Here is a 25154-nt window from a genome sequence, read left to right on the forward strand (position 1 = left end):
TACCCTTATGGTTTTTGTCAAAAATCAGCGCCTTCAAACACTGCTAATTTTCTGCCGTTTTTGGATGCTTCTGGGGCCCCTGTTGAGTGTGTGTGAGGTTTCCCGTTTTGTGAACGGCTGAGATGAGAAGCCAACGAAAATGATAAAACAACAATGGAACATGCAATAGTAGGTTCCGGCGTTTCATTGTGACGTAGCACACGACGTCGAGGCGCTAATTTGACTGGACTACTACATTTAAAAACCGCATTAGAACTTCATTTGGGGGCCTAGCTTTGCCACATTATTGTTATTCCACAGCTTATCCAAGATAATACAGTATGGTGCATTACACGGCCCCATTCGTCAGTCTCTTTGTGCGTTGAAATCTTCCTGTACCTTTTTCCAAAGAGACCATTCCAAAGTACAATGTTTCCACCTCCATGTTTGACAGTGGGTCAGTCCATCTTTGGCTGACTTCCGCCAAGTAGGATTCCTTATAAATGTAATATTTTCATAGTTAAAGCCAAAACAGCTTTACATTCATATGTAAATCAAGTTTTAACAAAGTCTTGCCTTTAAATAGCGGTGGCTCTGACTGGTTTGCGTGCCCAGATGGGAGCTTTGAGCGGTAGGGTCTTTAAAGGATTTCTGGCCATCATTGATTGCATTTAGGTTGTCGTGGGCTTGTTGTGTTGAGAGACGGATGTCTTGTGTCTGAGACAGTGGAAAGGTACCACACGTACGACGCCATGTTTGTTTACAACACCTGTTTGAAACGCATTAAAAAAAAGGAGTGCTTGATTTATACAGCCCAACCCACCGACAGCGCAGTACGGGTAATCGCCTCATTGGAGTTTCTTTTTTACATTATCAGCTGTGTGAGCAACATTTACATTTGTCAGATTTATGGGTATGGGTATGATGTCTTAATTCCTCATAGCAGCCCGTTATGTGCACTCCTATTTTGACGGTTGGACTGCTCCACTCTCCCTTTTCACACAGTGTGTGTCACCATGGCCATCTGTGGTTCCAATGGGTCCCAATGGAAGACAGGTCTCTGTACTTACACAAATTCAATTCAAGATATATATATATATTTTTCCTTTACAAAATGGAATAACAAAACAAAAACCGACATGTAATACACAAGCTGTTTTGGACATTTACAGAAGTCATTTATACACAACTTGATATGAGAACACTTTACATGAAGAGGCACAGAAAACCAACCACACTCTTAAAAGAAAAAAATTGTGATGACAGGCAGCATTGTGCTACTTCTGGTAAAGCGCCAACATTGTTTTACACACCGAGCATCTTTTTCAACACTATTAAACACTGGCTCTTAGTAATTCACTCAAATTTGACATACACACAATTGAAACATTTACACACAAAAAGTTTTTTTTTTGTTTTTGTTTTGTAACTCACCCTCCGAACAAGAATACTTGTCAATTGTTTTAACACGAGCGTTAAGTACCAAAAAAAAAAAAAATCTGCTCGGACATTGGACAGGTCCAACCTACATGAAGTCCTACCCTCTTCTACTACACAGGCTTGGCTCCTCGACTAGGAGTACTAGTGTGGTGAGTAGCAGTAGTCGTACTGTAGTGGAAAACAATGGCCGTGACGGTCTGCCAAAGAGAGACTGGGGTGTGCATAGATGTTACTGACGTCTTCCCCATGCCTCACGAAGGCAGTTTATGTTCTCTTTGGGAGAACAGTCGGTGCCCCATGTGAGGAGAGGGGTACTGGCACACAAACCCAAAACTATGAGCCAACGAGATGCTGTACGCATGTTCTCTATAGTCCTTTTTGTGCAAATTCTGATGTAAACAAAGACAATCGTAGGTTGGGGGAAGGACGTGGGTGTTGACAAACCGTGCTCCTTTGAACAAAATGGTTGAATAAATAATAAGGTGGGAGAACGAAACTGCCAAGTTTCATGTGCTTTTTGTTGCTTTTTTGGAGTCCAGCCACTTGTGCCCACTGTGGCAGCTTCAAATGTGCTTCAAAGTTCAGCTGGTTTGGATGCAGTTCCACCTGCTTCAGGTCATGCTTGCTGTTGCCTTGTGAGTGTTAGCAGTCATCCATCGCTTAGAAAACAAAAAGGTACAAAATATAGAACACACCCCCGCCTAGCCTTCAACTATGTAAGACAGAACTGTATTCACTTAACTTTTTTTTTCTTTTATATCATTGCAGATAGATATGTATATATGTACACATTAAGGCCTGCAAGACCGTTGAAAGATAAAAGGACCCTTCATGAAGTGGCACAGTTACGTCTTGTCTTCTTATAGCAACACTTCATCGACATAAACACAGGATTCTGATCATACGACATTCCAGGAGAGTCCACCTTCTATTCGGGAGGAGCTGTGAGCTGAGCTCCTCTCCTTAGTGTGTCAGTACACCCAGGACACTGGGACCCACTGAGGGGTGTTGCACGCCAGCTCCACAGACTCCTCCAGCAGACGCAACGTGTCATCTATCTCGTTGTTAATGATGGTCTGGTCAAAGTAGTGAGCATACGTCTGCTGCAGCATCTCCGACTCTTGCTGGAGCCGCTGCAGGGAGTCGTCCTAACGAAAACACACAAACATCAAACACATCAACACATTGTGAAGATGCGAGGAGAGGGAGATGCCTGTCAGTCTCCATGCAGAGCGGAGAGTGATTGCCAAGCTGACTGCTGACTAAAACAAAGGACGTAGCACAACACGCACTTCATACTTACAGGCAGTTTCCGACACCACTTGGGAACCTCCAGTGCAAATGGTGCAAATGAAAAAAGCGCATGCCAAAGAAAAGACAAACATGCTTAAAGAAAAGAGTGCAGGTGACAAATCCGTTAAGAAAAGACAAGATTTATAACACTAAGTTAGAGAGCACATGCACAAATAATCTGGTTTTAGCAGGAGCTGTGTACCTCGGTCATGCCTGGAGTTACAGTGGGAGCCGCGATGAACACGACAAAGGGAGCAAACTCAGCTGTCCTGAGGATCTTTAGCGCCTAAAATCGTAGAGAGACACACAGCGAGAACATTATTATGTAGAGCTCATTTCTGGTCATTGTCCTGCCTTATACTCTATTGTTTCTACATTGTTGTGGGGCCCAGGATACAGGCTGTGTTCTGCGAGTAGGATGGGGCGGCCCCAACTGATGGTTGAATAAGTGCCTCATAGTCCATATTTTTCAAATAACTTTCCTGCTTTTAGATAATTAAATACAAAAACGTTTCATCAAATATTATCTTTGCATGTAAATCGCATTTGTGATGCCAAAAGTTTGACCACAGGAATGGATCAATTTTCCTTACATTATTTCTTCAAGGATAATTTACTGTCAATCCAAGCTAATCAGAGGTTGAACCTTGAAGGAATTGTGTTCTAGTTCTGGGCGTGCCCTTTACCTGTGGCTCAACGTCTAGAATGGAGATCATGCCCTGAGCGTGGATCTGCCTGATCGTCTCCAGCCTGGTTCCGTACATGGCATCCTCGTGGCTGCCATACTCCAAGTAGTCATTGTTGCTGATGTCCTGCATCATCTGGTCGTGAGACACAAAGTAATAGTTCTTTCCGTTTTCCTCATCCTTCTTCGGAGGCCGAGTTGTGTCTGATGGTGACATGAGGAAAGAGGTCATCTTTGGAGTTTGAGTGTCACGCAGTTGTGCTCATGCCTTTGTGATGGTAACTTGTATTTTTTTTTTCCTTACGAGGGATGGGGTAGGCGAAGCGGTCGGGGTGTTTAGTGATAAGCGTGTTCTTGATATGCCTCCTGCCAACGCCGTGTGCCCCTGCATCAAAGTGCACACAGTGGTGTGAAACAACAGCTCAATCATCACCCTTAATGCTGGAAGGGAGACTTAACTTACCGAGCAAAACCAGCGTTTTCCTCTTGAACGATGGCAGTTTCACCACCTCTTCATATGTGACCAGATCTAGTTGGTCAAACACTGGCAGAGTAAAGGAGACATGCTTTAAACATCTTAGTAGTAAAGTATTCAAAAGTAATGCAAATCCTATGCAACTGTTCAGAATGTCTGTCCGAATTAGATTTTTACAACATGATGCAACTTGTCTTTTCGCTGATCACAAAAAACAGTTATATGCATTCAAAGGTCAAGCAGACATTAGGGAGAGAACACAGTATAAAAGCAGTGCGGAAGAGGAAGAAAACTCAGAAGCCAGCCGTCTGGAGTTACTTACATGCAGCCAAGTCATTGGGTATGAGACAGCATGAAACATGGGCAGAGGGTGGGAGGGCAAGGGTTAATAGAACAGTCAAATAAAAGGACATAAAAATGTTGCACCCAAAGCGGTAAGTCTGTTAGTTTGTCAAGCTAACATTGATGGAGCTGAAGGTCTCAAAAGGGAAGAAGCAACATGCCACACTGGACACAATTCCAAAAGTATAACAGCATGATCTTGACAACCAATTTTAACTCTGCAACAGTTTATTTTAATTGTACCAAATGGGATCAAGTACAACTGCTAGCATGGGGTGCTCTCCAGAAGCATTACAGCAGTGAGGCCAATTGTTTTTGTTGTACACTAAAAAAAACATTTAGGTTTGACCCCAAAAGATGAACAAGACCAGAGTGAAAGAGTTTACATCTGGATACACAACCAAGAAGATGGCACCGTTTGTTTGAACCCAACCATTTTTCATGTCAGCAAAAGTACTGAACCATGTGACTGATGGGTGTGTTTGGTCGGCTCGGTGTGGCGTATTACATGACTTATTCAATCCATCAATAGCACTGAAGTTTGACACAGACCAGAGTTCCTCAGAGAGTTGATCAGACATAAATGAAACAGTCATTGTCGCACATGACACTCTGCTATGTGGATAGGTTTTGCACAACCAAGGTAATAGGACACGCCAGGACAAAAACCACACCTGTCAGTCATGTTCCAAAATTTATACCTACATAAAAACAGGTAGGTTCAAACAAAAGCTGCTATATTCTAAGTTGTGTATCCGATCCAGATGTACTCAGGCTGGTCGCACAGAGTCATGGTCAAAAATAGTGGCCTGAATTTACACGGCTATGGCAAAACAAAAAAATAGCATTGGCATGTTAAGCCTGGTTGTAGTCGTCTTTTGCTGTAAAACCCAAATATTTTCACTCTACAGCAAAAACGGTGCCAACGCAGCCGTCACAGTATCATCTTCAAATGGGTTCCATTCTCTCTGTTGTTTATCAACTGAGGACATGAAAAACATGTGGCTTACCTGCGTTGTGCTTGGCCAGGTACTTGTCTTTATATTGTTTCTTCTTTTTGCCAAACCATGTGCAACTGGCCTGCTGTTCCTGTTTGGTCTTCTCCATTGCTATACATGCCACACGCCTGTGAACACCACACGGGCGCGCTGGTGAGGTCTGGCTGGCTAGGCCAAATTGGAGAGTATGATGGCAACTTTGCATGTTCATGTTGTCACTCACCACTCCTGCAACTCTGGTGAAGGGATGAGGCCTGCTGTACCATTCTTAGTATTTTCTAGCTTCCCTTGCCACCAGTTGTGGTCATCCTTGGAGATAATCTGAATGATGTCACCCACCCTGAAGCGTATGCCTGCTTCTTTACAAGGTATGAGGTCATCTTTTGCCGGGTCGTACTCAAACTGAGCACGGACATAGATCTGCAGGGGACAAAGCAGTCAGACACAACCTTTGTTAGTGGCTGCAACAATATGAGAGAGCTCGTTCAAGCTGCCCATAAGAGAGTTGAGAGGCCGCTACATCAGCAACATCTAACAAATGCACGGCCAGCAGGGGTTAAAAAGTTAATAAAAACATAAATGTGACGGCAAAGGAAACAGAATTTGAGATATAGAATGTATCCTACCAGCTGACTGATGGGGCACACATACTGTATCACTATGGTGAGGGGAAGTGCTTTGTGACGGGGGTGGGGTGAGGCTGGATCTACTTCTACAGGGTTCCTCTAGGAGACATCTTACCTTGATGGACAATTTGTCCTTGATAGCAGGTCTGGAGATCTATGGGGTTGAGAGTATCACACACTTACACATAAATCATGCAACATAATACGCTGTGGGACACAAACACAAGGTGTGCTGAGGGACTCACTCTACTGTACATCTGACATATGATATTGTTGGTAATGTGTGCATGTCACATTCCAGCATGGTTACGTTAATCACGCTGTTCACAAATGCAATACACAGTAATGCCTTGCCACTTTGGGCTTCAAGTTTTTGCAGCTTCACTCTAGCACAGTCTTTCAAACATTTGTTAGTGAATCTTGCTAATTCATGGTTGAATTTGTGTATATATATATATATATATATATATATATATATATATATATATATATATATAGATATATATATATACTATATATGTATGTATGTATACATATAAACAATATAATATATCTTTTTTTCAGTATTGTACACTGGTCACTAGGTGTCAGTAATGTTACTGTAATGTACACGCACAGGAGTCTTATCTCTTATTATGTCCACTATATTGGGTAATAGGACTGTAAAGTCTGTTATGTCATGTCTAACATTATTAGATCATTCGACATTCGAGCATTAAATACCTGTTTAGAAGGTTATAAACAGTTTTTTCTTTGCCCTAACTACAGAAATATTCAATTTATAAATAAGGAATCCTACTTTGTAGAAATTCACTTATGGTCGGGCCTGGGAGCAATTAACCAAAATAAAGAAGGGATTACAGGACTGAGGATCACATTTATAGGTGAAGTTGTGACAGACATACTGCTGTTCATTAGGTTCCTTTACTTGTCAAGTTACTATAGCCTTCCAAACACGTATTCAAATATTCAGTGGACCCTTAAGCTGTCTCAAGCGAAGGCTCAATGTCATGAGTCCAAGATGGGAGTTTAAGAAATGTAGTACAGTGAAGGTTATGGTACATCCACAGACATGCACATTAGAAGAGAGTAAGTTGGTCCTATTAGCAGTTCTTGCAGACACAAAGGTGAAAATGTTTGGAGGCCTGCTGTAAAACTCACCTGACGACCTTTGGGCTGAATTGTTGCTGGTAGATCCTATTGGAGAACCAATATGGTTTTGTAAATATTGACAGCCCTCCTACTTACTATTACCTATCTTCAGTTTACTTTTGTGTTCACTTACTACATTACATGAATTATGGCAGTTGACTCGGTAGGAACACTTACCAGGATGGAACTGGTGACGCTTGCATGACCATTCGCAGCCGAATGTTGAGATAAATCTGGTGACTCCTTCTGCAACACAAATTTTATCATGATTTCATTTTTTTTGTCCACATATGAAGAGACCAGGTATCGGTTCTATACCTCACAAGACTTGGACTGGGACCTGTAACTTGGTACAATCTTGAACGTGATGCTTCCCCTCATCTCTCTCTGTGGACATCAATGACAAACACTTCAAACGTCAGTTTGACATGAAGCACTTAAGGAAAGAGCCCATTCTTTAGCCCGGTGGTTCGTGTAGCCCTTCAGATGCCTGACTGGAAGTCATGCATCCCCTTCTGCTTGCCACTTAAGTAACATAAACTACACAATGAAACATATTTGATATATTATTACATATATTATGACATCATATAAAAAATAATTATGTTTCAACTCATTCTTTCTACTGTTTTTAGGCTACTACTTTATCTTCTGTTTGCTGGTTTTATTGAGTGTGACAAGCTAAAATATGGTGACAAGTTAAAAATGTCCCGAACCTTCTTCGCACAGCAAAGCGAGACGCATGTCACTTCCTAGTTGCTAAGGAGCGTGCACTGTATTTCAATGGCAAAAATGCCCTTCTGTCACTTTGTGGCCATTTTTTCAGCTTAAAACTGCACCAAACTTGCTCTCTTTTACTGTAGAGTTGCACCATATCGTCTTTGTGCCTCTCACGCGCAAAAAAACAACGTATAAATACGTCTTGAAATATGCCATTTTTTACTGTATTATAATGAAAAAAGCTAAATGACAGGACATTCAATGAATCAATTGAATCAATCAAAATGAATGAATTTTAATTAAGCTAAGAGGTAGAACACGTGTCTAAAAATCAATTTACCTAACTGCAACGAGGGGTTGCGTTCAAAGACATCAAGTCTATTAAATTCAATTCACATGTTGAGTGTTTTCCCAATCATACTTAAATGTAGCACATTGTTGTCCCTGCATTAAGAGTTACAGAGTTAGTTTATTTAGACCTCACATACATGTATAATAAAGATGTTATGATTTTCAAAGTGTCTGTATATGCATCGTCTAGTGACAATAAGGAAGTAAAACCTAGCATATTTACATCTGTAGTGGTTTATGTGTAATATCACTTGCATTGTTTTACTGATTATTCTTCATACAGCATGTTGTTGTAGACCGTGCATTTAAAAGTGTGCAGAATTTGGAGGAAGATGGAGTCAGGTTGAAAGAGTGCTAGGGGACCATGCCATACCAAAAGGTATCACTTATCGCTTACTTACCAGCATTTTTTGGAGCTGTTCTACAGTTTGATTGGCAACACTGATACCATTAATCTCCCTGATTTCATCGCCGACATGTAAAGTCCCTAAGCAGAGGAGAAAAAAATGAGCCCATATGCACAACATGATAAGAGCAGATAAAATAAAAAGGGGAGCTGACCTTGTCGATGAATCATTCCACCGTGCATGATTCTGGCTACGATGCAGTGGTTGAGCTCGTTCATTTTAAGAGTAATGCCCTGTGGAAGACAAGCAGCAGGTCAGAGAGATATATTCTTTCTTGTGAAGTGACTATAGTGAGGTATCGCCAAGGTCGAAGCATGTGTTTGTCATTTTACTTTTATGATGCTATCATATCAGGCGTGTGTGCCTGCATCTGCATACCATGGCCTCGTCTGTGTTCTTCTGGAACTGCACCAGGCGAACTCTGGTAACGTTCTCAAGGTCCATTTCTCCGTTGGTGCTGTCTGGCGAGTCTCCGTTCAGGTAAGGGGAAGTCGGCGGCGGGGTCACTCTCAGCGCCTCGTCGCTGTATACTTCATGGGCCACCACATCGTGGGTCTGTAGCAGAGCCTGAGTGACAACAAGGGAACCCGGTCACACTAAAAGCATTGAAGTCAAGCTAAAGAACAGCGCATGCACCATTACAGTATGTGTGTCAGTGGAGGGATTTAAAGAGTGTGGCTTACACTAATCCTCCGAGGCCACTCATCATGTCACTGACCCATTGTATGTTTTTACAAACACGTCTACTACAGCGGCTGCTGTAGCCAAATGCTCACACGTGCCCGGAGGTACAGCAGTATGCTTGCTGCTGGCTCTTTTTAAAGCATTTCAATTTAGCCAACATGAGCATCAAAGAAGATTGTTTATGAATGTTTATAAAGAATCAACAATACGTTTCTGTCAAAGAAAGCTGCCAACTACAAATCTGACCAACTCCTCTGGAGCACTTGACAGAACTATGCAGCAGGATGTGTTATGCTAGCATGCATGAAACAAGTAGCGTACAGGAGACCACAAGGCAATGTGGGCTAATTGGATAAAAGCAGACCAAAAGTGTGTCACAATGGTGTACTTTCAAACAAATTTCAACATCTACTTAACTATTTGACATGGACCTTAAATGAAAAATAAATCATATCTCTGAACGCCTGGTAAACAAAGCATTAAACACTGCAGCTGAGAAAAATAGTCCACCTTCAATATGAAATCCTTGTGCCTCTATCTTCAGCCTCTGATTCAGGCAATAATATGCTTCCCAGTTGTGTTTCAGCCACGAGGCCCGTCAGATGAAAGTTCAAACAATCCATTCAACGGTAGACTTCAGTCATGACTTCTGTCTCCACGCGTTTCTAGTCCTAACCTCGATCACGCGGCTCAGGTGCTAAGCAGCTTTGTGGCCAGAAGAGTTATACGTATTCTTAACGGCACCCTACTTCTGACACAACAGCTTGTAATTACACGCATGCACGCACACACAGAGCAAAATAATAATCAGACCTGTCAATCATATTAAAAGATGATGTATGTGTGTGTGTGTTTGTGGGTCACCATGAAGTGTGGCTGTGTTAGGATCCTCCTCAGCTCCTTCGCCTCTGCATTGTCTGGATAACAAGAGATTGTTTCCAGTACCTGCAGATGAAATGATAAAGCCGTGATTAATAGCGCTGATACAAAGACACACTTCATTATGTGAGAGCTGCAAGAAGCCTACTTCTTTGGCTCGCTGAACTCCATCACTGGAAGGATTTCGAATCTGCGGAGATGACCTGGTGTTGATTTTGTCATACAGCTGCAACACAAAAAGCAGCATATTTAAGCCACACTGATAAATGAACAAGAACCAGTATTATAATGTAGCAGATTCTGGAGGCAGTGTGGCACCGAAGGGGAGTGACATACGGTGAGGCTCATGGCTGGTGAAGCACTCAATGACTCATTTTCTGTTAAAGGGGACCTATTATGCTATTTCCACTTTTCTGACCAATAAATGTACTTAGAATGTTGTATTCTCGTGTTAAACAATGCCAAAGTTTCAGATAATGAGGTTTGCACATTTGGAAGGGAGCCCTGAAAGACAAAAGTAATGGTGATACGCTGACAAATAGAAAGCCATCAGCCATAGAAAGGCAAGTATACTCACATCTAACAGGGTGTGGAGATGCTGATCCTGGAATACACTGTGGAGAAAGTCCATATCTTTCTCGCTACAGTCCGTCAAAGCATGAATCTCTTCAAGACTATCCAAAACCTGCGATACTGCCCCTATGGACGCAAATGGAATTACAGTCGGTCACTGAAATATAAGCTGTACTGCACACACTGACAAGTTCACAGAGCCATCCCTGCAAACATTTAACACTGCACAAAATGCAAACACTGATCATGACACATGTACCCACGAAAACAATTACACAACAAACAGGCAAAGGGGACAAACACGATCACAGTACAGGCAAAGTCACAACAAAACACACAAAAAGGTGCGGAAACGATTTAACCCCCAAGTACCTGCTGCATCGCCCACGCATGCAGCAAAACCAGAGAAACAGTGGCAGTGGTATCAATATGGCATCAGAAAAAAGTCAGTTCACAAAGTCATAGAGTCAAGAGAATGGTTCACATTCACACAGATGGAACAATCTTCAAGCTATTCTCTCATACCAGACACTATGTTTAGAATGTAATCCAAGAGCCAACTATGTTGTTCATCTTTATACTGACTTGGGTTTTTTACTCGTCATTTTTGTTATACGTTTGATTTTCCTCAAGCCGAGGTGATAAACATCGTTGAAGAAAAGCACACACTTCATCGAAGCGTTTCTTAAAAGGGAAACGAGACGGAGGGAGACACAAAGGACAAGAACCTACATGAGCTAACACTAATGCAACTAAAAAGCAAGTGGCAGGAGACATGAGGATATCACACATATCACACAAGATTGGCAAGGGGGGAGAATACATACTTTCTGCAGCGAGCAGTCCTAGGAGCAGTACAGCAGAAAATATAAAGAGAGGTAGACATCAGAGAAAAGATACACAGACACAGTTTGACTTCACAAAGACAGAAAAGTTTAAAGTCCATTTAAATGAATGCAGAGGAAAGATAATAAAAAGAGCAGCAGCAGCAGAGAGGAAAACTAACAATCAGCAGAAGAGGCAAAGCCTATTAATAGGCTGGAAAGATTCTGCAATCATGCACTAAGGCGAGTAGAATGTCTGGGACAACAAGGACCCACCAAGAACCAGGAAGCCTGTCTGGATGATTCAGCAAACATTGCCTGCACTGCATGGAGGTATATGTGGCTACACATTCACCAAATCGGAAAATGTCTCCAGCTGATGAATCTGATTTCTTAATGAGCGTTTAACGTGAATTATAGTGAACTGAAATAAAAAATAAAATGCTAAATTTCTGTTAATTGCATGTGTTACAGGTGTGTGTGTTTGTGTGTGTGTGCACCAGGCAGCGGCCTTATAGAAGGAAGTGAGACTTCTTGCTGAGATCGGTTGGTGAGGCTGAAATGAGATGCCACAGAAACAGGAACCTCTACCCAGACAGCCTGTGATCACTTTCTTTAGAAAGCAGTTGCCGCTTCACTTTCTACACAACAAAGACATATTTGATGACTGAGAAGGTATCGTAGCACAGAGACAGCACTAGTAAAAGTTACAACCTCCCTTTTGCCTCAGTCAAAAGTCATGTCTCCATCCTGGTGGTGTTACGAATGGGCCATCACATTTTATTGGCAATGAAGGAATTGCCTTGTAAATGGGTGAAATTCAACCGACAGTATTGACAGTAATTCGCTGACAGTATGTAAATAGCACTTGTAAGGACTGTGCGAGTAAATGTTAGCCATGGGGGGCGATAGGTTTTTAACTACAAAACCCAAAGAAAATGCGAATAAAATCTACATGCTCTAAAAAAAAATGCAATGTTAGGACATTCACCTGAGGAGGTTGGGTCTTCTGAAAAGTCATGTAGCTCCTCAGGAGGGTCTCCGTAGTAGGAATTAAACTTGTGGCTTGATACAGCAGCCAGCACTGCACCCTAGCACATAGTGATGAGAGACGGCAAAGTTTGGGAAGGGATAGTGAAGAAGACTGGACTCCTTTACAAATTTGACATCATTTACAGAGACGGCTACTCGGCAAGGTGCTGACCTTCAGCTTCCTCCTTGCGTTGAATTTTCTCAGCTGTTCCACTGTTTCAGGCAGGTGGATTTTGTAGGCGTACCTGTCCCTTTCCTAGACCAGCGCAGACAGCATTAGCGCATGTACCAGTGACATAACTACGTCTCAAAGTATGCAGTCTTGCCTTCAGCCAAGGATGGTTGAGCGCCTCGTAAACAGTGATCCTCTCTGCAGGGTCTAGCATCAACATACGCCTCACCAGGTCTTTGGCACTCTCGGAGATGTGGGCCCATTGACGTGGGTTCATCTGTTCTCACACACAGACATAAGCATTGCCATTGGAGCTGTTGTTGGTGGCACGTTTGAAATGTAGACAACTGTAGAATGTATAGTTTCAGTATAATGTATACAGTAGATCATATACTGTACATACAGTCAGATACAGGCACATTAAATGGCATGTCAATGTGCCTTAATGACTTATTTATACCTTTCTTTTTCTAGGGAGATCATGCAAGGTACACCTTTAGTGATTAAGGTGTAATCACAATTGTCTAAAATGCTCAGTTTCGAAAGGTGTGGTAAAACTGCCCCTTTGTGATGTCAGAGAGGCAGACTTCCTTATATGGTTCATAGTTGGCAAGCACTTTGGGCATGTGACCAATCACAGCGGTGTGGGCATGCCCGGAGGCGGGCCGTGGGAGGAATAAATTAAAACAGACCGTTTTGGCAGGAAGCACAAATCAAAGGAAATACAGCTGGAATAGGTGCAGATTCTGCAAAATCTAAAACGTTTTCTGTTCGGGTTATTGTGTGTAGCTGCTCTATAGGAGACTACAACTCAATAAAAAGGGTAAAAAAATGAGCATGAGCAGCACACTTTTTCTCATTTCATAATTACCATCACAACACCTCAATGATATAACATTTACGACCATGAAATGTCCATTTCACCTACGACTAACAATTTCAAAATATACATAGAATATGAGATCCTTTTAAAGTTCTCTGCAGGTATGGAGAACAATGGAAAAATCTAGCTCTGGTTCTGCTGGCCACTGATGATCAGCAAAGTGGTGAAATTGTGGAAACTAGCAATGGAACTGTCGCGATGTAAAGGGGTAAGGGTAATAGTGGCTTTACAGAAGAAACTAGACTTCCTGCTGTGACTGCATCTGCCACACATTAGTCATGCAGGGAAAATAATCACCACCATCGTCTCAGTCAGTGTGCTCTGCTCTCACAGTCGTGGGGATGCTTTCAGCTTTAAAATACACAATAATCCATCAGGGACCCACAGAAAAATACTTACCTTGTATTTGCCCTTAATGATGGCCTCAAAAAGGCGATCCTTTGTGCCGTAGAAAGGCAGGCAGCCGGACAGAAGGATGAAGAGGATAACCCCACAACCCCACACATCCACTGGTTTGCCATATGGCTCTCTCTTGACAACTTCTGGAGCCATGAAGTGGGGAGTGCCAACACGACCTGAAAAGAGCAGCTTGGTGTGAGCTTTGAGAGGCCTTTGTAAAAGTGACAGGTCAAAGGAGAAAGAAGTTTACAATGTAAGTATACCTCCAGCAACCAGGCCGGACTCTCCAAGCTGTATTGCCACCCCAAATCCTCCCAGCTTGACTGGAGCAGAATTCTCCTTGGAAGCTAGCAGCACACAGTGAGGCTACAAGCGGACAAGCACACAGGAGCACAAGAACAAACGCAATGATTTCTTACATTCAGTAATATTGCACTTTAGGTGCAGGATTTGAACAATGACAACATGTTGTTATATTTTGGTGTTATGCACCGCCATTATTTAAATTAGAAATCAAACAGTCAATAAATTACTTAATTGGAGACGCTCAGCATTTTTTAAGACGTTTCACAAAAATGTGACATTTACATAACAGTGTATGCAGTTATCTCCACTTTTTCAGATGGGGGGAGAGAGAGAGCGACAATAGAGGAGGGCACAGGCTTCAGTCACTGCAGCGAGAGTGACAAGAGGGAACTCAGGCAAACCGACTGAGACAAGTGCAACAAGAGGACAAGAGGCCAGAGTTGAGAAGTGTGCAGAACTCAGTGGGACTCTGAATGGTTGATGTGAAAGGTGCCCATAGCAACACAACTGGAGAAACGTTCTAACATTCCTCAAATCACCTTTCAAAACATGTTTTTTGTTTTGTTTTGTTTTTTGAAGGTTTGACGCAGGAAAGAACACTGGACTGGATGTAAAACATTGATGGTAAGAGTTTCTTTCATACAAAATTAATGTACATGTGGCTGATATTGTACTGTCATGCTTCAAGACATGTACAACTGAGTGCCTGTTTAAGTTCAACCTAGACATCACTCACATGGCCGTAAGTTCACCCTTCTGTTGTTTAAAAACATTCCCGATCAAAATACAAAACGTGAAAGTTCTAGAAATATTCATCAATAACATAATAACGTAATAATATGCTTACAATAGTCAGTAAAGGCAACATTCAAAAGTTGCATAACCTAGAATTGCAGTCAACAAACTGTTTACTTCTGGTTTTTGAGTATCTTGAAATATTTAATATTATTGCTTCTTCTCCTTTTATCTTATTGCTTAAAAAGACAGATTATTCCTTGTCTATTAATGAGGCATTAAGAAGACTACTTCATGATGTTATTGTTAGATCAGGTAGACATAGAACACCTATTTATCCATCCCTTCATTGTGTGATATTAAATACGTCATACATCTAATTTATTTATGCCATTACTACCATTCAACATATATTATTCATTAGCGTACAAGGTTCTGTCAACTTGTATTATATTATATCTATTGTATTTACTATTACTGTCTGTTTTATTTTCTCATCTACAGCATTATATTATCACTGAACAAGCTATCGACAAGCTCAAACCTAGGGCCAAATTTAAATAAGCTCTGTTTATTCCTACACCTTTCCAGATGTGTTGAATTGTGCAAGATTATATATATATATTATTTTTTTAAGTGGTAACAGTAGTCAGAATAGTCGCACTGTGGACTATCACCAGGACTGCAGGAAAAACGACACCTCACAATTGTGTTTGAACTCCAGGGAATCTGGTGAATCCCGAGGACACCACCACCCATTGAACAACATGAACGACTCTTCCACCTGGTCTCTGGAGCCCATCCTGTCACTCAATACCTCTCCTAGTCACAGTTCTGCGTTCTCACTCTCAGCCACATCTACTCAAACCTCTGCCATTCCGATCCTCTCCATGATGACTCCAAAGCCCCCTGTGTGCTCCTTTGATGATGCAGCCCTTCGTCTGCTATTACCTATTTTCTATTCCATGTTGTTCCTCTTTGGCCTAGTGGGGAACCTTTTTGCTTTGTGGGTCTTCGTTTTTATTCACAACAGGCGCAACTCTGTGCGTGTGTTTCTCATCAACTGTGCCGTGGCAGACCTAGTCCTCCTGGCTTGTCTGCCCTTCCGGATTCTCTACCACATGAACGGAAACCGCTGGCAATTGGGACATGTGGCCTGCAAGCTTGTGGGGAATCTGTTCTACATGAACATGTATATTAGCATCATACTACTGGGTCTTATCAGCCTGGACCGCTACTTGAGGTTCCAGGGGACGAGCAGAATGAGGAGAGGCTCAAGGGCGAGACAAGGGGGGTATGGATGGTCGTGGAGTTGGTTGGCATGCGGAGCGTTGTGGGTCGTGTCACTAGTGGCGCTGGTTCCGATGATTGCTACAGCGGAGGACAAAGAGGACAACGACAAATGCTTCCAATTCAAGCAGCGGCATCTCGCTAGGGGGAAAGCCTACTTTAATGTTGTGTTGGTGGCATTGTTCTGGCTCGTCTTCCTCATGCTCATAGCGTCCTATGCAAAGATCGCATGCCGTTTAATAAAGGTGTCACGTGACAGGCCGGAACTTCCAAATGCACAAAGATACGAACGTACTGCCAAAAAATCCTTCTTTGTCCTCTTCCTGTTCACTCTTTGCTTCGCTCCTTACCATACCTTCCGGCCCTTCTACATTCTGTCCCAGCTCGATTCCACAATGCCCTGTGACAAGTTGAAACTGGTAGACAGCATCAACGAGGTCATGCTGTTATTCTCAGCCTTCAACAGCTGTTTGGACCCTGTTATGTACTTTCTTTTGTCTGGCTCAGTGCGCAAAACAGCCCTCCATACCCTTAAACACCATCTTGGGAGCCGGATTTCCTATCTCAATGAAGCCACGTCCAACAGCTCAACAACAGAGTTCCGTAGGCCTTCAGTGCCTTTGACTTTACCAAGTGTAGAATGACTTGTGGCCCCAATATGAACATATCAATCAATTTAATGTACATTTACTGAAAAAGTGTCCTTGTTGAGCTGAGAAACCAAGAGTACTGTACACCATCAATTGTAATGACAAGTGCCTGCTGTGTCAATCAATAAACATTCTGGACTGTTCATGTAGTCTCACCTTGACGTCACGGTGAATCACGTTGTTGTCGTGACAGTAGCGAAGTGCCTCCAAAATCTGCCGCATGTAATGGCTGTGTCAAAAAAGGATACCAATAAAAGTTATAGCATAGATAGGAATAGATTTGTACTGACGATGTAAAAGTGAAATAATGTGCCTCTTACCTGGCCACAGCCTCACTGTAAACAAACCCAGCATCGGCTCTCTTCACAATTTCAAAACAGAGGTCAGCTCCATCCATACTACAAGTGAGATGAATGATTTAGGTTTTAATCGATGATTGATGGCAAACTATTAAGAGCACAGATCGAATTATGCATCAAAACAACCTCTATCAGACAGCACTTTCACCAGTCATAAAAAATGAAATACAAATATTTTAGTCTAAGCAGACACTGAAACAATTCACAAAATAATCCAAGAAATTACAATTATTTATTGCTTTTTATATTCATTTCCTTCCGCTTGCCCTTCTGCAACAATTTATCATGAGGGTGGTGCTTACGCTTACAATTCAAAGACCATGTACAGCATGCCATCAGAGCTGTACGTCTCCAGCAGCTCCACGATGTGAGCATGTTTCAGCATGTGACAGATGCTGGCTTCCCGCTTCAGATCTGACAAATGAGACAGGAAATGAGCCTGCGTAAGCAATGCTGCATCATTACAGTCATTAGCATTAAAGTGCTTTTAGGTTAGGAGGCACAATACTGTGGACATTGACAAAGCAAATCGATGACTTTTAATGCTAAAGTACACATTCAGAATGGTTACGCAAAGCTTAAGCATTTAATAAAGTCTAATGATGTAAATGATCCAAATTAATGCAATTCAGTGTGACAACATAACACCAGATGATAGGAAGAGATATTTATGCTTATTTATGAAACCTCTTGATTTAATGTTGAGGCAAACTATGCTATTTAAACCAGGGGCGCTATTCGGGGGGGAAACTTTGGACGATTTGAATGGTTCCTGATTTTTTTTATTTTATTTTAACAGGGCCCACAATTCCTGATTTGAACCACTAGAGGGTATCAAATTACACGTACTTACCTCATATTCAGAGGATGGAGGAGTAAAGGTGAACATATGAAACATTATGGATGGAACACTATTAAAATCACTTGAAAAAAACAAGTCTCTCTTCATTATGTCCTAAAGAGTGATACTGTTCCAAACCTTGTCTTTGCTTGCTACATTATACAAAAGCAAAACATGGGGGAGACTTATCTGTCAGTCCAGTGATTTAGGCGTAGTGCCAGGCCAGGGTCATTATGCAACTGGGCAAAACAATGCCGCCTCTCCAACAGACGTTCCCATTTTCTGTCTCCCCTTTAAACTTGTCCTCATTCTTGAAGACAATGTGGCCCAGTGTCCATGCAAGGACCGGGTGGCTAGAGGGTGCCACAGAGTTTAAGAGAACCCAAATCTCCAAATTCCATCAAGGGTTGCTCATACAAACGTACAAATGAAATGAGACGAAGGCCCACGCCCCCCACCCCCACCCCATGTTTGGCACTTTTCTATTCATACTTTACATACAAGTCTTGGAAGCATAACAATAACCTACAATTGTGGGATATTTGTGTTGATTTCAGACTTGATCAGTGCTCAAACACTGACTGTTCATCTTCGCTCACAGTTACTATTTCTCCTCTTGGGGCTCATTTCCTTCTCTTGCTGTTACTGGCTGCCGAGCTAATCCCTGACGGAGCCATCACAGATGGTACATGACAAGCACCAACACTCTCACTAGCACACATTCACAAATCTATGATCATGGTCATGCTCCAGGGTGTGACAAAGCAAAAAAAAAAACTCGGTTTACATACTGTACAAACACGGCTACAATATCTGCATCCTTTCTCACCTTCAGTGCTGAGGCCAGGGCTGGAGGTGAAACTGGCCACATCGACAATCTTTACAGCAAACTGCTGGCCTGTGTCCCTGTTGATGCAGCGCCTCACCACGCTGAAGGGTCCCCTGTAAAACACACACAGACACGGTTAACCAGACACCTATGTATTTGTGTGTATATGCAGTCATGGCACATGTACTCGTGATGATATGTTAACAGCCATGTGGTAGGTTGGCACATGGAAGCGTCTCCATGCTGATGCCAAGAGCAATTACAGAGCAGTGGTATACTGCACAGCTGTAAAGACTAAAATAAAAACATTATTATAGAGACATGAGCTAAGGAGACTATAACCAATGGTTACATTGCAAAGGAGGTGGTGGATATTGTAAAGTTGTGCTTCCCAGCATAACTGTGTTGCAGCTGACATATAAAGCGGAATTGCGTCCGGCTAATAGCCATTGATTCTTAGAAAGTTATTGTCTACCAAACTACAGTGTAGTAGTGATAGACATGTGTGCATGCCCCTTATAACACACATGGGCGAATAAAACCCATGTACTGTAAGTGTGCCCTAATTGTAAAGATTGTGTACAAGTCATTGTTGGGAGTGCCCCGATCCGATAATCAGCCAAAAAACAATATCGGACTAAATCAGGATACATCTATCGATATTGGCACTCCGATACAAGCAGTCCATTCCAGACTAAGCACCAGCGCTTTTATCCAGCAGTAGCACTTTTAGCAATAGCACTATTCAGTATGCAGAACCCACACCATCACAACTACAACATGTGCTAGCGTCTTTAGCAAGGAGCAGCCGTGTGGTTGTTTTTCCATTAAAGCCCCAAAAAGAAGTTGCAGCTGAGTGCAAGACTTGTCATGCACCGGTCTGTCCGCAAAAGACTGCATTACTATTTCTCTCTCAACCACGAAAACAAGAAACAAACCTGGAAATCTGTGGATGATCTGACAACCATACAAACATATTCCCACATGTGTTCAAGTGCTATGGCAGATGTGTTTCCCGTTGAATGAAGGTTGAACAATGAGGCTATAAGCAAGAAAAGACTGACAGAAGATGCAAATATCCCAGCCATATCCAATATATAACAATAAAAGTCAATACCGCCATCAAGAAATTAACTGCCTAATTTCATGCTTCAGTCCCATTTGGAATCCTGCTTTTCACTGCTGGAAAAGGCATTGAGACTCAATTCACAAATGGGACAGCAGAGTACAAGCAGAGGGGGGGATGGGCTATGACTTTCCGTGGTTTGATCAATATGTAATGTTTTGAATCGTACAACAGAACTGGCATCTAGTCATGCCCTTAGGCTATTACAGGAATCAAAAAGGCAAGTGTAACCAAGAAAGTGTTTCTGAGACAGTGAAGAGGCCGCATGTCATGCAGACATTACCGCAGCTGTGGGCTCATACAAAACACCCACACATACCGCTCACATCCGGACAACAGCAGCCCTCAAACACTTGTTTGAATTGAATGAATCGTTACAGGAGGTCCCTTTTCTACTCGTTAGCCCACAAATCAAAGGCTATGGCTTTTTTCCTTGCAAACAGCTGTGCTGGACATGGGGATGCTTTTGTTTAAAGTCCTATCATCTTATAACATCCTATTTTTCTGGCCTCAACAGATGGAACATGTGCAAATGCAGACTCAATGTGAAGAGGACGGAACTCCTGGGGAAAAAAAAACTTTGCTTTCAGCAGCATTTTGCTCATTGTCACTGTAGATACTGTATAGTCTAACTCAGCGCTGTGTGCTCACACTTTTGGATAGCCAAATTATAAAGCATCATTGCCAACAAAGACACCTAGACTTTCAACGCTTCATAAATGTTACTATTGCCATTTCTTTGTGTCAACCAAACACAATTATTCCGGCCCACTGCAGGATTCCAACTGCAACCCTCTGTTTTGTAAACTGACGGCGAGCACCAATGTCATCGATTTGTCCAAATTGCTAATCCCGAAATGCTTGTGAAAACAAAGAACAACTTAATTACTTCTGCCAACATATCAACCCAACTATAATTGCTCCAACACAATGCTGAGATAGCACCAATATGTTGCTACACTGTGCTTTACTTATGTCGCATCCAAACATCTGGTGTTGTCTTTCATTGCAGTTTAAAGTTTTCACAAGACAACATGACACCTAACGTGCTTGATCGGCCATTGTGAAAGTAAGGCCAGCGCAACTAGATAAGAATTTTGGATTGATTCCTGCAGGCTTGACCCCTGCATTGCTATACTGAACACGAGAGACAAAGAACCTGGAAGAGAGAAGCAAAAAGGCAGCCTGCTAATTTTATAATAATAATAATAATAATAATAATAATAATAATAATAGGAAGAAGAACCAAGCATCAAGGAAATTAGGAATTTCCATTGACTCAGGTTTTCAGTGGCCTTGCTATCGACAAGTGGTGAGGGAACTGACTGAAGTTTAAAACAAAATCTGGAGACGGCAGAGTGCTGCTGTCGTTGCCTTCCGACATTATTTATATCCTCAGCCTCAGGGCCATCCCACTCCCTACTCTGCTCATCTCCATTGATCTGGCCAGAGACTGCCTTTCCCTCACGCATCTGGACTCAGGAAAAATGATCCCTCCTTTCTTCCTGCAACACATCCCTAGACACCAGGACTCACCACACTGATCCATCAACTGCAATCTCAAAAAAATGACAGGAATGGACAGACAGGATTTCACAGACTTTACGGCACCTTACTTCTTTACAAGAGCTGCAAGATACCCCGGCCCACTCTTGCCTCCTCTTATCCAACTCCATGGATGAGTCAGTTAGTGGAACTGCAGGGCAATTTTCCAGGCCATTAATTAGAGACCAAGGAAAGCAAAATCTTAGGATACTTAGGATGTCCAGCTTCTGAGCTACAAGGTGTGTCCGACAATGAGTGCGCCTTCTCGGGCAGGCGAGGTTGGTGGAGCACCAGTGGTGCCTACTCTTTGAGTTTACACATGGTAAGTCAGGGGTCTCCAGCCACTAGCTCCTAAACACTTTTGAATTAGCTCTCCAAAGACTTTATGCATTTCTTAACTCCTATACCCACTAAATTAGGATGTGTTGTTCACTGTAGTCAGGAAATACTTTGGGAATGTGACCAATCACAGCAAGTGGGTGTGTACAGAGGCGGGCCATGGGTGGAATAAATTAAAACACACTGTTTTGGCAGGAAGCACAAATCCAAGGAAATACAGCTGGAATAGGTGCAGATTGTGCAAGATCTAGAAAGTTTTCTGTGTGGGTTATTGTGTGTAGCTGCTCGATAGGAGACCACAACTCAATACAAAGGGTTGAAATATGAACATAAGTCCCTTTAAAAGGACAGGAATTCTACTTGCTAGTAGCAGTCACTCGCAAAAGTCGTTGGTCTAACGGAAAATATAACATTACACAACTCTCACGCGTGGCCGTTTTAATGTGTTTAAATGACATCTTCTTTGGTTCTTGTGGTTATGGTGCTCCTACATAAATCCCCATTGTGGTGGATTGCTTAGACTATTTAAATACAAACTTTCAGCAAGTCAGTGAATTATTTTTCATTGATGGATTACATGTCTAGGCTGTTGTACTGTATATGGGTGTTTTGGTCTTACATCATTAAATGTATGATTAACAATATTGGTTGTATTACAACACAATTATCCTGGCATCTAAATTGCATTCAAAATAAAACAGGACCAAACGTCACATAACTAATAAAAGGTTTGACTCAACAAACAATTAAATGGATAAGTTAACAAATACGTTTATTTTTAAGTTAGATAAAACTGCACTAGTTTCTCTGGAAAATAATATTCAATAACAACAATTAAATTAGTATCACTTTGAAAGAAAAGCCGCAACAGTGCATCCTCTTAACGTTTCTTGTTATTGTTGCAGCTAACATTGGGATTTGCTTGCTTTTGTCACACAATTCCTCTTTTTGTTTACCTTGGAGTAAGATCGCTGCAGTACAAGTACTTCTTTACAACTCTCCAGTGAAGGATGTTTTTGTTTTGCTGCAATATTCATACAATCCTTAATGAACATTACTTCGCACGTTGCTGTGCTGTAAATGAATGTGTTACGACTCTCATATATTTTTCATAGTGGGCTCTAAAGCTATGTTATTATCTGCCCTCTCACATCAGACTTCGGTGGATACTTCCCCTCGATTCCGATAGAGTTTCAGAGCATTTGATGATGGCTGCTTGATTGTGTGTCTCCCTGTATTTTCCCTATAGGTTCATGTGAGTATTGTTTAGAAAATGTTATTTAGAAATTATATTCAAGTATATTACCTGTTAATCAAGATTTTTTTTTTATTGTGAGTCCCTACAATTAATCATCAGTCCATCATTAATGTCCCAATGAATCACTCAAGGAAATTGGCCCTCGCCAACTACCACCACACAGGACGAAACTACTGTGGTGTTTTGTTTTGGCACCTTGCATCTGATGTTTTGAAAACCAATTTGTCATGTCACTGTTGTTTTCTTGTCTCCTTTGACAAGTGGCACCCTAAAAGCAAACTAAACATTGGAATCATGTGTCACTGGACCGTAGATGTGCAGCCACATGATTCTGGTGCATTTTCTATACGGGTTGGGTATAAAGTGGATATCAGACGTAGTGATGTCACTCAGCATAGTAAGATGCCAGACTCAAGAAGCCAAAGTGAAAGTGCACTGTTGTGGTGGAAGGAATAACATGCATGAGTTACAAACCACAATGTGGACATGTGTCGGTACTCACTTGCCAATCACTTCACACAGTTCGTAGACATCCTCGAAGAGCACGTCGTCGTCCGCCATGGTTTAAAGGTAAAGGAGGATGCTCTCTGCAGAGATACGGTTAAGGGTGTCCACGGGCTCGTTGTATGACAGATCGTTGACACCTGGAAATGTGTACGTCTCAATTACGATGAAAACAAGTGCAGCGGTCACTTAAGAGTCCAAGTTCGACCGCCCCACCTTCTCTGGTGCTTATATCCCGGCGAGCGGGCTTGCTAGCTCGCTAGTGGGCTAACTGAACAGTAACCGCAGACCAGACCGCAGGGGGTGGAGATTTTTCTCCTTTGCGGGCAAACAATTGCAAGATTCGGGTCGGCATTATTAATGCAAAGTATTTGGCATCTGCGAAGTCTTCCAGTCCATACCGAGGAGCAAAGCTTCACCGCACGCTAGTAGTGTTATCGAAAACGTCTGACTTTCTGGGTTATTGGGCTAGCTGACGCCAGAATGGCCGGTTGGCTCCTGTGTTGATTGCGCCGTGTACGCCTAGTACCTCAGACGGCTTAACCCACCATACCGTCTCTTATGTATAGATAATCCAGCCTTGTCGAACTCGGATGGAAGATCTCCACGTTCATGTCAATGACAACGCCGTCGGGTACGCCTTGTGAGCGCTGAAATTGTATCCAACACCCAGAACGTTACATCCACCGCTAGTCGGATGCTGGTCCCTCCGAGTTCCACAAATCTGTCCGCCAGGAAGCTGATGAGCCAAAATGGCATCCCCTGAACTGATCCATATTTAATGTTTTACTAGCGTTAGAGCCAAGATGGCGTTCACATGGCGTCTGAATTCCAGGCAACGGTTCCAGCCAGCGTCATTAGTTCTGCGCATGCGCTGACATTCCTGCAGCTCCCGATCTTACGTCACCTCTTCCCCATCGCTTCTAAATAGCGTTTGTAAAATACAGCATATAACCAAACGTCTGTCAGTAACAACATTGTTTTGATGAACAAAGACTGTCGCCCTTTTTAATAATCCTCAGTCACACGTTATATCATTGGACTATCCTGACAAAGATATCTTAATTCCCATGGGTCCAAAGGGAGGTTCCTCAGAGAAAAAATGTGGGGGAAATGTTGCGGTAGCATATTACACAGTAATTACACATATTGCACATTATTCAACATTAAGCCAGGTATACATGGCTTATAGCAAATATGCCAGCCTTTTCTCAAGTTCATGAGTCTGAAATATAAAGGTTGTTGAATCGTACAGTATGAATCTTCATTTATAAAGTAGGGGAAGAAGCTCATCTGCATGATGTCGCTGTATTCCCTCTGCTCGCGTCCACGGGTGATTTTATTTACACAAGTCTTGGGCGTATCGACAATGTCGACACCAAGGTTAGTCTGTATCGGATCAATACTAGGTTGATCAAATCGATTGTTTTTCTACGCTGTTCTACGTCTATTTTCACA

General features: G+C 42.2%; 2 protein-coding genes across 11 annotated transcripts; one reads left to right on the forward strand and one right to left on the reverse strand.

Moving 5' to 3' along the window:
- Window positions 1-1063: 1063 nt before the first annotated feature.
- Window positions 1064-24944, reverse strand: LOC131103966 (peripheral plasma membrane protein CASK-like). Of its 10 annotated transcripts, none has more exons than XM_058050564.2 (29): window positions 23695-24944; window positions 18925-19037; window positions 17563-17668; window positions 17216-17293; window positions 17052-17124; window positions 14178-14280; window positions 13915-14090; window positions 12787-12909; window positions 12633-12716; window positions 12420-12519; window positions 11432-11449; window positions 10609-10730; window positions 10180-10257; window positions 10017-10097; window positions 8847-9035; window positions 8623-8701; window positions 8463-8548; window positions 7309-7377; window positions 7168-7236; window positions 7000-7035; window positions 5954-5992; window positions 5436-5632; window positions 5225-5340; window positions 3861-3926; window positions 3702-3782; window positions 3399-3601; window positions 2915-2998; window positions 2723-2749; window positions 1064-2567 (listed from the first exon to the last, which is right to left on the reverse strand). In XM_058050564.2, the coding sequence occupies exons 1-29, from the start codon at window positions 23751-23753 to the stop codon at window positions 2391-2393; spliced, it is 2832 nt and encodes a 943-aa protein (XP_057906547.1). In that variant the 5' UTR covers window positions 23754-24944; the 3' UTR covers window positions 1064-2390. The 10 variants fall into 10 exon arrangements, with proteins under 10 accessions (XP_057906547.1, XP_057906546.1, XP_057906550.1 ...); XM_058050563.2 differs by having other exon boundaries at window positions 3861-3941; window positions 23695-24942; XM_058050567.2 differs by lacking the exon at window positions 5954-5992 and having other exon boundaries at window positions 3861-3941.
- Window positions 13792-17033, forward strand: LOC131103967 (putative G-protein coupled receptor 34). The gene is made up of 3 exons (XM_058050574.2): window positions 13792-14709; window positions 14800-14844; window positions 15680-17033. Exon 3 carries the CDS (start codon window positions 15723-15725, stop codon window positions 16887-16889), a length of 1167 nt encoding a protein of 388 aa, XP_057906557.2. The 5' UTR covers window positions 13792-14709; window positions 14800-14844; window positions 15680-15722; the 3' UTR covers window positions 16890-17033.
- Window positions 24945-25154: the final 210 nt, after the last annotated feature.

The sequence above is a fragment of the Doryrhamphus excisus genome, linkage group LG15, assembly GCF_037039965.1.
Source record: "Doryrhamphus excisus strain RoL-2023G ecotype Guam linkage group LG15, RoL_Dexc_Guam_v1.1, whole genome shotgun sequence".
In the NCBI taxonomy this organism is placed as follows: Eukaryota; Metazoa; Chordata; class Actinopteri; order Syngnathiformes; family Syngnathidae; genus Doryrhamphus; species Doryrhamphus excisus.